The 14,757-nt window shown below is 42.0% G+C and overlaps 1 protein-coding gene across 3 annotated transcripts in view; it reads right to left on the bottom strand.

Annotated features, from left to right (window-relative positions):
- Nucleotides 1–14,757, bottom strand: part of LOC102430685 (phosphatidylinositol 3,4,5-trisphosphate 3-phosphatase TPTE2) — a 60,434-nt gene that overhangs the window by 16,517 nt on the left and 29,160 nt on the right. For all 3 annotated transcript variants that reach the window (XM_014449454.2, XM_014449456.2, XM_014449459.2), the window contains 3 exons: nt 8,595–8,656; nt 6,742–6,822; nt 288–393 (listed from right to left, as the gene is read on the bottom strand). In XM_014449454.2, the coding sequence (XP_014304940.1) occupies nt 288–393; nt 6,742–6,822; nt 8,595–8,656 (249 nt within the window). The remainder of the gene's footprint in view (nt 1–287; nt 394–6,741; nt 6,823–8,594; nt 8,657–14,757) is intronic.

Here is a 14,757-nt window from a genome sequence, read left to right as displayed (position 1 = left end):
ACAGTCTGGCTGCTGCTTTAAGGATTTGGGAGCCTTGCCCCTGATGCACCTCTGCAGGGGAGAATGAGGTGCAGACCTAATGACATCCCTTCCACACCACGCCCTGCTTCCCCAGTTCCTCTAAGGGTGAGCTTATGGCCATTCCAGGGGGAGAGGTTCATATATGAGGATATACAAGATAGTTCAGAGTTGGGATTCTCTGTATGTGTAAATGTGAGCAAAATCCTCCCAAATAGTAAGAACATTGCCCACCTGCCCATTTCTCCAATAATAATTAAAGCACTTACCATGAATTGAATAAATAACAAATTTTTTTATCCTAAGTATTTTTCTTGGAGGGAGAGTCAAGTTATAAATATTTTTCACATCTTCAAAATATCCAACATACCTATTCTGGAAAAAACACACACAGAAGTCTTAATTTAAGTGGAGATGAAAAGTCTAAAGTCAGCATATCTGATTTTTTTACATAGAATTTAAGTAGAGTAATTAATTAAGAGAACATTTATTGGGTGCCATTATATAACTGCATTTTTATGGAGGTTGCCTCATGACTGAATATCTACCTTAAAAAACGTGGTGGAGGAGTAACAAGGAAGGAGCCAGGTGCTGCTGACAGGCTCCTATGATTGAGAGAGCAGCTAACCAGAACCAACAAGACAGCAGCATCCCAGCAGGAAACAGTTAAGGAGCCACTATGGATTTTGAGCATGAAACAAATGAGAACAAATCTATGTGAGGTCAGAGGCCTCGTTGTGACTGCGTTAAAGGAAAGTTTGTGGTTTGGTGGTGAGTAGCCTTCTAGGCACGAGGGAGGGCAGATGTAAAAACTCAAGAGGAAGCCCTCCACAGGCCAGTGGTAGATACACATTCTCTTGTCTCTGCCAGCTGAAGTTTCTTCACTTTCCACTTCTCCAATTTTGTTTTTGCAAGGAAGCCCTGGGGATTCTCTTAGCCTACTCCTTCTCTATGGCAGACTGCTCACTCTTTTTGAAGAGTTCTGGTACTGAATCAACTGGACTAAAAAATGTATCAACTCTGCCCCACCCACTGGGAAGTGTTAATAAAATTAACTGCCATACTTTCCATCGGAAAGGGCCAGCAAAGAGAAAGTCTCGTGCAAGTCCTTAACTCAGGGATGGATGAAATGTAGTCCATACAGAATGGCCAGCAGTATAGGGTCAGAATGTGATGGTATCTGAGAATTACCAACCCACGCAGAAGGAACTCTGTCCTGGGGCCTTGCCAGCACAGCTCTCAGCCTGAGGCTGAGGCCCTGCATTTCTATCCCAGTGCATCAGAAGAGATTCTGTTGTAGCTAGGGTGCGCCAGTTCTGGACTAAAGTTAGAGAAACTGTGCACAACTGCAGAAGAAATGGGGGAGGGAAGGTGTACAAGGATAGTCATTGAAGGAGTTATATCTAACACGCCCTTAGCTCCTGCCACCAGATTCTCTACCTTTTGCTTAAGGCTTGTAATCAAGCATGGCCCTCAAGCTGCTTTGCTGTCACTATCTCTTCTCCTACAACCTAAAACTACAGGGCCTGCAGCAGGAGTTCATGCCAACTCCCTGGCACGCACTTGCTCTAAACAGGGGAGATACTGTATGAGGCACTTGGGAATTCCTAGGGTGGAAAGATGGGTTAAGATATGGGCTTTAGGCAAAAGGGGTAGAGAACTCACCATTGAAAATAGCTAGAAAATAATATAAAGTAAAGTAACCTCTAAAAGAAACACAAAAGGCTAGAACAGCCATGGGCAAACTACGGCCCGTGGGCCGGATCCGGCCGGTTTGAAATGAATAAAACTAAAAAAAAAAAAAAAAAAAAAAAAAAGACCGTACTCTTTATGTAATGATGTTTACTTTGAATTTATATTAGTTCACATAAACACTCCATCCATGCTTTTGTTCCGGCCCTCCGGTCCAGTTTAAGAACCCATTGTGGCCCTTGAGTCAAAAAGTTTGCCCACCCCTGGTAGAAGAACTGAAAGAGTAGGAGACTATCAGGCTGGGAAGGGAAAGGAACTCCAGGAAAAGGGGCCATGTGAGCAATGGCATGTGGGTGTAAAGTGCTGACGAGCTGGGAAACAGCATACAGTCCAAATGTGTGAGAGTGTGGGACATGTGAATGCACACAGTGGACAAAATGGTTGGAAAATCAAATCATAGATCTTGGGGGCAAGGTTAAAAAAATTATATTTGCTGCCATTGGCAGTCAGAAGCCATTATGGATTTTGAGCATGGAAATGGCATGATTCGAGCTGAACTGTGCTTTGGTAAGTTCAAGTGTGACTTCTAGTATGGCCTATAGCTATCTTTTTTCCCCCCCTTGGGTATGGCAGAAAGTTTCACGGGATAAGGCTGAGTTCTTATCCCCTGAACTAGCAGTTGCAGTGTACTGCTACCAAGGCCAAAGGTATCTATTCAGCTCACATCACTTCACCCCAAAAAGCTTCCATTCACAGCCACATCCATTCTATTCAAGAATTCACAACCAGTTCTCACTTTGGTCTGAGGGGCAACAGAGAGGAGAAGCTGTGCACAGGATGCGAAATAAAAGGCTTCAGAGTCTGACAGATCTGGATTTGCATTCTTGGTTTAAAAAGTTAATTTCCCTGAATCTCAAGTTCCCAGCTATAAAATGGGAATCATGATAGTATCTACTCATAGTTATTGAGAATATGAAATGAGAAATTGAATGTAAAACCTTTAGCATGGTCCAATCAAGTCTAAAATGTTATAAACTCTATAGGATAAATGTCTTACTTTCTGCAAAAAACAAATTACAAGATATAAAAAGAGGTGGAAAACCTATAAACCATAAGAGACTTAAGAGACATAGCAACCAAATGAAACATATGGCTCTTATTTGGATCCTGATTGAAACAAACTAAGTTTTTAAAAAGATTTTAAAGTAATTATGGAAATTTAAAGATAAAGTAGGCCTTTGATACTATTAAATATTATTATATTTTTAGGTATGATAAAAGGTTGTAAGGGTTTTTTAGAGTCTTTATGATAGATGTCATAATAACATACTTTCAGGATAATATAATCTGGTGGCTGGGATTTCCTTCAAAATAATCCTGGTTTAAAGAGTAGAGTGTGTGTGTGTGTGTGTGTGTGTCTAAGTGGAGATAAATAGATAAAACATGATTGGCCACATAATCAAGTGATTGCTGAAGTGCTGTGATGAGTATCAGGAGACTTACAATATGATTGTCTCAATTTTTTTGTTTTAAAATTTCCATAATAAAATACTTTTAAAAGGATAATAGCATATATTTCACATAGGTTATCTGAGTATTAAATAAGATAATACGAATAAAAGTGCAATATAATCCTATCTAATAAAAGAGAAACATGGTAATTAGCCGTACGGCCGCTACCCTTCCCATTGGCTAATCAGGGCCATATGCAAATTAACTTCCAGCCAAGATGGCGGCCGGCAGCCAGGCAGCTTGAAGCTATCAGGGAGGCTTGCTTGCTTCAGTGACGGAGGAAGCCAAGCTTCCCCGCCTGCCTTGCCGGCCTCTGAGCTTGCAGTTTGAAACATTGTAACAAATATAGAAGCTAAACAAAACCCCAGAAACCTGCTTTCAGTCAGCCAGGCTTCAGCCAGCAAGACTGCAACATTGTATCAAATACAGAAGGTAAACAAAGGCCAGAAACCTGCTTTCAGCAGCTGAGCCTCAGAGAGAAAGCTGGCTCTCAGCTCCAGTGACAGGCATAGAAGGTAAATAAATGCCAGAATAAAAAAAAAAGAAAGAAAAAAAGGAGAGGTTTGGAGCTTCAGTCGCCCGCCAGTCTGAAAACAGCCCTCAGCCCCTCACCCAGACTGGCCAGGCATCCCAGTGGGGACCCCCACCCTGAAGCAACAAGATGGCGGCTAATTTGCATACTGAAGGCAGGCGGTGGCAGGCAAGGCTGTCTGCGGTCTGGGACCCGGATCTGTGACCCTGCCAGGCGGGGGGCAGTGCTTGAGGCTGTCCGCAGTCTGGGGCCTGGATCTGTGACCCTGCCGGGCGGGGGGCAGTGGTTGAGGCTGTCTGTGGTCCCGGGACCCGGATCCGTGACCTGGTGGGCAGGGGGGCAGCACGGGAGGCTGTCCACAGTCCGGGACCCGGATCTGTGACCCTGCCAGGCGGGGGGCAGTGCTTGAGGCTGTCCAGGGGACCAAGACACGGATCTGTGACCCTGCCGGGAGGGGGGCAGCACTTGAGGCTGTGCACGGTCCCGGGACTCGGATCCGTGACCCTTCACGGCGGGGAGGCAGCCATCAGTGCCCAGGAGTGACTGTGCAAGATCTGCCTCCTGGCCCAGAAGGTGCAGGATCGCAGGGACAGCCACCGTGGCAGGCCAGACTGACATCCTCCTGGCCGCACCACGGGGGTTCGTGGATCTGCAAAGCCAGAGGCCTCCAGTGTGCACATACCCCCCTGGCGTGCGAATATCCCCCAGCATACTGTCACCCTCCCACGCCTACAACAGTTGCAAACCAAGGCATGCACAAGTTCCCCTCGCCTCTCCACCGCACTTCCATCAACCCGGCATGCCTAACACCCTCACAGGATGTGCACACATCCCCTCTGATGCGCTCACATCCTTTGGAGAGTGTCTGGGTGTTCTGGGTGCTGAGGGTGGGCGCCTGTGAGATGACAGTGAGAGGGCGGAGTGGTGATGCCCTGTTCCCACAGAGGCCAGTGCAGCTATGAGATCACCTCTGGGGAGTTAATGCAGGTGCTGAGGCAGGAGCAGGTGCAGACAGACACACCTGGTGGGCGCGAGCGGCCCTCTCTGAGGTGCCTTTGGTCAGCGTTCAAGATCAAGAACCCAAGGGCGGAGAGGAATTCCGTCCTCTCAGTGAAACAGTGGGATAGTCGGGGCGACTGTAGAGGAGAAATGTGCACTTTGGGTGCCAGCACCCATGAGCGAAGGCTGCCCTGAGTGAGCCTTGCTTGCTTGGGGCCTAGCGCACTCCTGCCAGGCAGCAGGTGACAGGACGTGCTTTTCTGAATTAATGAGAGAAAATGTTGATTCTCTGCTGCCCACGAAGGTGGAAAGTGAAGTGGGGAGACATGTGGGGAGTGAGCAAGGTTCCCTGTCTGGGGGTTCCAAATCTGCTGTTGGTTTCTTTCACCACTGACAAGAGATATACAGGGTGTCCCCCAAAAATATATACACATTTTGAATACCTACTAATTCCAATGGTTTTAAGCATAAGAAAGAAACAACAATGGAGCTGTTATCTGTTAAAAGTGTGGGCACAAACAGGTAGTTGGACATTCCCTGAGGGGTCTCAGATTGGAGAGGGTGAAGGCCAGACTGAGGGGCCCCTTCCCCCCGCCCCCCACCCCAGTGCACGAATTTCGTGCACCGGGCTACTAGTCTATACTAATAAAAGGGTAATATGCTAATTAGACCAGATGTCCTTCTGAACAAAGCCATGGTGGGGGGGGGGGCGAGGCAGAGGCGGTTAGGGATGATCAGGCTGGCAGGAGAGAGCAGTTAGGGGGCAATCAGGCCGGCAGGGGAGAGCAGTTAGGGGTGATGAGGCCAGCAGGGGAGAGCAGTTAGGGGCGATGAGGCTGGCATGGGAGCAGTTAGGGGGCAATGAGGCTGGTAGGAGAGTGGTTAGGAAGCCGGCAGTTGGACATCTCCTAAGGGGTCCCGGATTGGAGAGGTTGCAGGCCAGGCTGAGGGACACACCCCCCGAACCCCCCCCCACACACACACACTAATTTCGTGCACCAGGCCTCTAGTAATATATGATAGTGTCTGGATATAATAGATTTATGAAAAATGTTACTTTCCCTTTTCTTTATCATTCAAAATACAGCCCTTACCCCATCTCTCTCTCTGTCTCTGTCTCATGCATACCACCCCCCCCCCACGCACACACACACTCACACACATGATATTGTTCAAGGGTAGAACTATCCTAGTGGAGAATTGTGAAAGACTCAGTTCCTCTCTATGGGAAATAAATGGCTGATGACTTTAGTTAGTTTTCAGCAGTCTGGGACCTTCTTTCTTTGGGAAGGGAAGCAACTCCTGAACTCCGTAAACAATAAACAACATAAAGTGGGAAGCAATATGCTCTGGGGAGAACTCAAAGCTTGCAAAGCTCAGGTAGTGCCTGAGACACAGCTCTCAGCCTCTGGGAGGGATCAAGGCACCCAAGTGCTGCTGCCTGACCACCAAAGGAGAAGTCTAAACTGAAACCAAATAATAGGTGTCAATCCCCCCCACCTTTTTTTATTAAAAATTTTTTAAAAATTTATTTCAGAGAGGAAAGGAGAGGCAGAGAGACAGAAACATCAATGATGAGAGAGAATCATTGACTGGCTGCCTTGTGCACGTTCAACACTGCAGATGGAGCCCACAAACCAGGCATGTGCCCTGACTGGGAATCGAACCGCAACTTCCAGATTCATAGGTAGACACTCAACTACTGAGCCAAACTGACTGGGTGAGGACCCCCTTTTTAAAAAGAACACTTACCACCCTAGCCAGTTTGGTTCACTGGATAGAGCATCGGCTTGGGGACTGAAGAGTCCTGGGTTCGATTCCAGTAAAGGACATGTACCTGGGTTGCAGGCACATCCCCAGTGGAGGGTGTGCAGGAGGCAGCTGGTCGATGCTTCTCTCTCATCGATGTTTCTGACTCTCGATCCCTCTCCCTTCCTCTCTGTAGAAAATCAATAAAATATATTTAAAAAAATAAAAAGAACACTTACCTGAGAAGGAGTTTCTACTCCCTGAAATTTACTGCTGGTGGTTTTATCTGTTCGTCGTTCTCCAAAATAATAAAGGCTCTCCTATAGAAATGGGGACAAGCCAATCATGGGTCATCTGTATTTTCCTCTCCTGTATAAGGTATTCTTAATGTTTCTAAGGGTACACATCCCCCTAAGTCAGCAGTCTCTGGGCAGAGGCTACCCAAAATGATAAAATTAGCAAAGCCACATCAAGGCTCATGCTCATTCCAATATTCATAAAGACATAGAATTTTAGAGCTGGGAAGGCCTTAGAGGTCATCTGGTCTGTCTTCCTACTTTCCATTTTACAAATGGAGAAGATTAAGACTGAAAGAAAAGCTGGTGGCTGGCTTGGCAACTTATGCAGCAACACACAGGGGGCTCTCTGTCTAAGGCTTTGGTCAATGGCTTCCAACTGTTTTATTTAAAAGCAACAATCTACATTAATAAACCTAGGAGATACACACACACACACACACACACACACACACACACACACACACACCTGAAACACAATTTCATAAAACAATACTTACCTTTTGATATTTACTAATCTATTCCATTTTATTTTAAAAAAATACGAGTCACAACCCAATACGTTGATTTTATAACTCACTAATAGATTTTGATTCATAGTTTAAAAAGCATTGCCCTTGAACAGTGACTCCCAACCTTTTCCATTTCATGGCACATTAACTAATTACCAAAATTCTGCAGCACACCAAAAAATATTTTTGCCAATCTGATAAACAATAGGTATAATTTTGATTCATTCACACCAGACAGCTATTTTTGTGTGTCTTCTGTCATTTTATTATGACAATCTAAGGGAAAAGAGGTCAGTACCCTTGACTAAATACTCAGGTATTGCATGATTTAAAAATTCTTGTGGCACACTGGTTGAAAACCACTGTCCTAGAACATTCATTTTCATAATTTGTGTGCCTCAAATTAGAAAAAAGAAGATAGTGGAATTAGAGTGTTGGGCATGGTGCATAATGCACAGTTTCTCTTAACTCGACTGTGGGCCAAGTGAGGTGCAGAGCTACTGGGAGTATGTCCTCTAAGTGGTAACTTCTCAGCAAGATCATGGCAGAAAAAAGACTGAGAACCCTGCTTCAGGAAGTGAAACTACCCACCCTATCTTCTCAGAAATTTCCAGAGGGCACAGACCCCACAGAGAGTGACTGTGCAGAAGTAACACTCAGGAGAGACTTTGTTCTGAGTTGGAAAACAGCACCTTTTATCTACCTAGCACTTCTAAGGATCAAGGTCCTTTAGAGAACTTACCCAATCAATCTTGATATTTTTCTTGTGAGAAAAGAGGAAGTCCCATAATTGGTCAGAGTAAGAGCAGGGCTGGACTAGGAGACACAGGTGAAGTGTCTAGATTGTTAAGCTTTTTTGCACTGTGTAATTTGACTTTACTCATCTCACCTTAATCTTGCCCCTATTGGGTCCTGTCTTTATTTAAAATGTTGCTATTGTATATATCATTGATTTTTGGCATTAATTTTCATTTAAAAATATTGCATTAGGATATTATTTATCTTGACTATGACTATTTTGGCATTCTCTTAAAATTTTCCCATGGCGCACTAATGTCTCACTGACCTCACCCTAGTTCTGGCCCAGAGTAAGGGCTATCTAGGTCAGTTATAACCACAAGTTAAACAAAGAAGTATTAAAACCAAGCTTTCTAATAACAGCCTCTCCCTTTACAATTTCATTACGTACCATGACTCAAATAATCATCCTACCCTACCAATGACATTTCAGAATTAGCAAATGCAGTCAGCATAAGATAACGTTTGTAGTAACATCTTTCATACCTCTGCAGTTGTAAATATTTCACAGGCAATAAGGCACGCACAAGCCATAGTTCCAGTTCTTCCTAGAAAAGAAAAGAAGTTAGCTCATTATTCATGGTAATATGTGGCTATAAAAATACTCTCAGAAATATCCAGAGGTCATTTTGAATTGATTTTCTTTCACTCTGAAAGTGTTTGTTCAGAAAACTTCAAGTCAGAAATAGCCAAAGCTGTTTCACTGCTTTGAGGTTCTCCTAGGAATTCTTCCTAACCATGTGCATGAGTGCACATGTGCTGTGTGCATTGTTCTTGAATCACTACTGCAGTCATGGGCAGAGGCAACCAGCTCTGCTTAGGATTCTAACACTACAGAGCTACTCGCCAGTTAAGAATAACATCAATAAAAGAACATGGTTAGAACCTCAAATACAATATAGCATTTGCAATACCCATTATTCCTTCCATTTTAGTTAAACTTTTTAAGTGTGTTATAAAATATATGAAAGCAGAAAACAGTATAATGTACCCCCATATACCTGGTCCACAGATTCTATAATTATCTATACTAATAAAAGGGTAATATGTTAATTAGACCAGACATCTTCTGGACGTCCTTCCAGACAAAGCCACGGTGGTGGGGGCCGAGGCAGAGGTGGTTAGGAGCGATCAGGCTGGCAGGGGAGGACAATTAGGGGGCGATCAGGCCAGCAGGGGAGGGCAGTTAGGGGGTGATCAGGCCAGCAGGGTAGCAGTTAGGGGGTGATCAGGCAGGCAGGCCGAAGCAGTTAGGGGCGATCAAGCCAGCAGGGGAGCAGTTAGGGAGCGATCAGGCCAACAGGCAGAGGTGGTTACGGGCGATCAGGCAGGCAGGCAGGCAGGCAGGCAAGCGGTTAGGAGCCAGCGGTCCCGGATTACGAGAGAGATGTCTGACTGCTGTGGGCCTAAACCGGCAGTCGGACATCCCCTGAGGGGTTCTGGATTGGAGAGGGTGCCGGCAGGGCTGAGGGGACCCCCCCCTCCCGTGCATGAATTTCATGCACTGGGCCTCTAGTTATATTGTTTACTTGCTTTTTAAAATTTATTTTTAGAGAGAAAGGAATGGAGAAAGAAAAATCATCAATTTTGTTTTTTCCCCACTTATTTATGCATTCATTGGTTGATTCTTGCATGTGCCCTGACAGGGGATCAAACCCACAACCTTGGCATATCAGGATGATTCTCTAACCAACTGAGCTACCCAACCAGGGCCTATTGTAGTTTAATTTCTCTCTTCCTTTTTTCTTTTTTGTTTCCTCTCTCCTTCCCTCTTTTACACATGCACTTCTATAGCATTTAGATGCACATACCCTGCATCTATACCAGGGGTGGGCAAACTTTTTGACTCGAGGGCCACAATGGGTTCTTAAACTGGACCGGAGGGCCGGAACAAAAGCATGGATGGAGTGTTTGTGTGAACTAATATAAATTCAAAGTAAACATCATTACATAAAAGGGTATGGTCTTTTTTTTTTTTTTCTTAGTTTTATTCATTTCAAACGGGCCAGATCCGGCCCGCAGGCTGTAGTTTGCCCACAGCTGATACAGTATCTAATGTTTAATACCTGGGTTTAAAACAAATCCTTGATTTCATGTCATTTCATCCTTAAAGTCTCTTATGTTTTATTCCAATACATATTTTTGTCCTGCCAAACAAAATTTGGGTTAAAAATGTTGCTTTTTATTTCTATAATTATCTGTAGCTTTTGTCTTATCAGTATATGATGAACTTATTTTACCCAATTCCAAACTTATCCCTTTAACTTGAGATACACTCTGATTTCTATTCTATCCTTTTAAAACGAACTACTAAACTTATTTTACAACCCATAGTTTGAAAACCACTATTCTAAGCCAAGTACTTCCAAAGAGGACTTTGGACCATCCTATGCTATGATAAATAAAAGCTTTTTAACAGCCCAGCTTTCAGTTGTGTACAGACTGTTAACATTCCAATTGTGGATGACATCTCTGGATCTCTATAACTCTACTATCTTTCCTTTGAAAAGCACGTTTGCAGATTTATATCCCTGTGGATAAGTACAACGGCATACACAGTAAATGCCCTCTCATCCAGTGAAGTCGGGTACAGCAGGGAATCACAAAAATGACATTGCCTATTTTCACTTTAAACGAATATACATTTATTAACTACACTTCTGATTTTGGACAAAGGTTTTGGAGTTTTTTCTTGGAACGGCTAGGTCCATGGCATAAATAATTGCATCATCTATAATTTTTAGTTTCCCATTTTAAAAAGCAATCTAGGTGCAGAACCCCTTTAGATTTTACTACTGGAATTTTTCTCCCAGTGTTTTACTTTAGTCTTACTTGTATTTAACTCGGCTGCAGTTATGGTTGTAGCCACTTAACTTTATTGAATCTTCTTAAAACATTTAATTTAAGTTTCCTAAAACTATAACTTGTTCTGTTCACTCTAACATTTCACAGATCTACGTAACATTTGATTATTTGACATAAGTATAATAACAAATGGAACTGGCAGACACTGGCAGAAGTAGAAACAGATAGGCATACTTCAGAGAAGCTTTCTAGCTGCAATTTGTCAATGTGTCAATGGACACCAACAGGTGAGTTATAGAGGGAATGGAGAGCATCATATAAGTCACTAAGTTGGTTAGTTGAAAGTCAGTAAGAGAGCTTTTGTTATCCTGAAGTTGGCAGAAGCATCTTGCACCTCTAAATGTAATAAAATTCTTGGCTTTCATAATGATAACTAACATTTGGGTTTACATATCTCATATAATCTTTACAACAACTCTGTGAGTAGCACAAGGAAGGAGAAACCGAGGTTCTGCAAGTTTAAGAAACTTTCACATAATCAAAATAGCAAGCTATCTTAATGCCAGCTTATATGACTTTTCACAACAACCCTTACGCTTTAGGCTTTTTCAAGCCATGTCCTTCACCCCTCCCCACTGTGTAGACTTACTGCTAAATTCTTGAATCTATAAGCAGATCTATAATCTATGAGGTGATTTCCCAGACACCAAGAGTGGTAGGTGTGATTGTGTGATTGTATGTGTATGTGTGTGTGTGTGTGTGTGTGTGTGTAAGTTGCATGTATCTCTATCTAATACATACTATTTTTTTCTTTGTAAACAATAGACTGTGGTATCCATGGGAGAAGTGCATGTGTCTGCTAAGTACCTATCACATACCCTACATCTATACAGTACCTAGTGTTTAATACATGAACGAATGGACATTTATACTTTTCCAACTTATCATGACATCAAGTCCCACGACAACTCCTTTTTCTCGTTTTGTTTTCACTTCCTCATTGAACTAGATGCACAATGAATAATTTCACTATTGGCTTTACCAATATCACATAACATTGCCTCTCTTACTTCTGCATCCTTTTGCCTAATACTTGATTAATTTGGGCATCCACTTCCTCCATTCTTACATATAAAAACATCAGAATACATAGACACCAGAGATGCAGAGAACTGCTGGAGAAAAATCACACAACTTTTCATATTGCTAATAATATAAATTAATGTTCTAACATGTAAACTGGACCTTCAATGCAGCCAAAACACTTCTATATGTTGCTAGTTAGTTCCTTTTCCTAGTTCTTCTAGAATCTGATTTAAATTTTCCCTACATTCCTCAAATCTCCAACCCAACCACCTTCCCAGTGACTCTCAGTTTGTGTCTTCATTTCTTTCTTCACAGAGGCAAGACCTCCCTTAACTTGTTGCCTCTCTGAGTCTCCACTACAAGCTTCCCATGATTACATCCATTCTTTTCCCTTCCTTTGAATCTCACTTGTGAAGAGTTTCTCCTCTTAATTCAGCAAAATGCTCCACTTGGTTTCTGGATCCCATCCCCTTCTCTCAACTCAGTCTTGACTTTATCAGTCTCCACTTTTCAGTACCTTCAAAATCTCTCTCTCTCGCTCTCTCTCTCTCTCTCTCTCTCTCTCTCTTTTCCTCTCCCTCCCTCTCCCTCTCTACCCCTCTACCCCCCTCTCTCCCCTTTCTTCCTTTGACAAATAAGCATAGTCAGGTCTCATCACTTTGCCTTATAAACAACACTCTCTATGGGCTCCAAATGCCTAAATAACTAATTTCTCTCCATTTTTTCACAGCCAAGCTTCTTGAATCCCTAGTCTAAACTTGCTATTTCCACTTCCTCCTCAATGATTCTAGTGCTGGCTGTCTTTAGACCCCACTTTAATCATTATAATAGCTACCATTATTCACTATTTATTATGTGTTAAACACTTGGAAGCTGAATAGCATGCTGTTAAACAATGATTGGGTTACCAAAGAGATCAAAGAAGAAATAAAAAACATCCTGGAAATGAATGACAATGAAAATACAATACAAAATCTATGGGACACAGTGAAAGCAGTCTTGAGAGAGAAGTTTGTAGCTCTACAGGCCTACCGCAAAACAAACAAACAAACAAAAACACACAAAAAAACAAATAAACAAAAAAACTAGGAAAAATGGTAGAAAATCATCTAACTCTACAACTTAAAGAATTAGAAAGAGAGGAACAAGAAAAGCCCAGAGTAAGCAGAAGGAAGGAGATAATAAAGATCAGAGTAGAAATAAATGACATAGAGACAAACAAAACAAAACAATATAAAGATCAATGAAACCAAGAGCTGGTTCTTTGAAAGGATAAATAAGATTGATGAACCTCTAGCCAAGAAGCAGAGAGAGAGGACCTGAATAAACAAAATGAGAAAAGAAAGAGGTGAAATAACAACAGACCCCACAGAAATACAAAGGATTGTAAAAAAAATACTATGAACAACTCTATTCCAACAAACTAGACAACCTAGAGGAAATGGACATTTTCCTAGAAAAATACAACCTCCAACAACTAAATCAGGAAAAATCTCAATATACAGATAACTATGGAGAAAATTGAAGCAGTCTTCAAAAAGCTTCCAGCAAACAAAAGCCCAGGGCCAGATGGCCTCACAAGAGAGTTTTACCAAAAATTCATAGAAGAACCAAAACATATCCTGCTCAGACTATTTCAAAAAATTCAAGAGGAAAGAACACTTCCAAGCTCATTCTATGAAGCCAGCACTACCCTAATACAAAAACCAGATAAAGACACCACAAAGAAAGAATTACAGGCCAATATCCCTGATGAACATAGATGCTAAAATCCTCAACAAAATTCTAGCAAATTGGATCCAGCATTACATCAGAAAGATCACACACCATGACCAAGTAGGATTTATCATGGGGATGCAAGGATGGTACAATATCTGCAAATCAATAAACGTGATACATCACATAAACAAATTGAGAAAAAAATCACATAGTCATATCAATTGATGCAGAAAAAGCATTTGACAAAATCCAACACCCTTTCTTGATAATAACTCTCAGCAAAATGGGAATAGAAAGATCATACCTCAACATAATAAAAGCCTTATATGACAAACCTACAGCCAACATAATACTCAATGGGCAAAAACTAAAACCATTTCACCTAAGAACAGGAACGAGACACCACTTTCACCACTCCTGTTTAACATAGTACTAAAAGTGCTAGCCATTGCGATTAGACAAGAAGAAATAAAAGGCATCCAAATTGGAAAAGAAGTAAAACTGTCATTATTCACAGATGACATGATATTGTATATAGAAAACTCCAAAGATTCCATCAAAAAACTATTAGACTTAATAAATGAATTTGGCAATATAGAAGGATACAAAATTAACACCCAGAAATCTATGGCTTTTTATACACCAATAATGAACTCACACAGAGAGAAACTAAAAAAAAAACAATCCCATTTACCATTGCACCAAAAAAATCAAGATACCTAGGAATAAACTTAACCAAGGAGTTAAAAGACCTGTACTTGGAAAACTACAGGATATTGAAAGTGATAGAGGAAGACATAAACAAATGGAAGAACATACCATGTTCATGGATTGGTAGAAACAACATCATTAAAATATCCATGTTACCCAAAGCAATTTATACATTTAATGCAATCCCCATTAAAATACCAATGGCATATTTCACACACTTAGAACGAATTCTACAAAAATCCATCTCCAATAAAAAAAAAAAACCCTGAATAACCACAGCAATCTTGAGAAAAACAACAAAGTGGGAGGGATCACAATACCAGATATC

This window comes from Myotis lucifugus, unplaced genomic scaffold, assembly GCF_000147115.1.
Source record: "Myotis lucifugus unplaced genomic scaffold, Myoluc2.0 scaffold_7, whole genome shotgun sequence".
In the NCBI taxonomy this organism is placed as follows: domain Eukaryota; kingdom Metazoa; phylum Chordata; class Mammalia; order Chiroptera; family Vespertilionidae; genus Myotis; species Myotis lucifugus.
The sequence above is the reverse complement of the archived record's forward strand: the minus strand, read 5'-3'. Positions and strand labels throughout refer to the sequence as shown.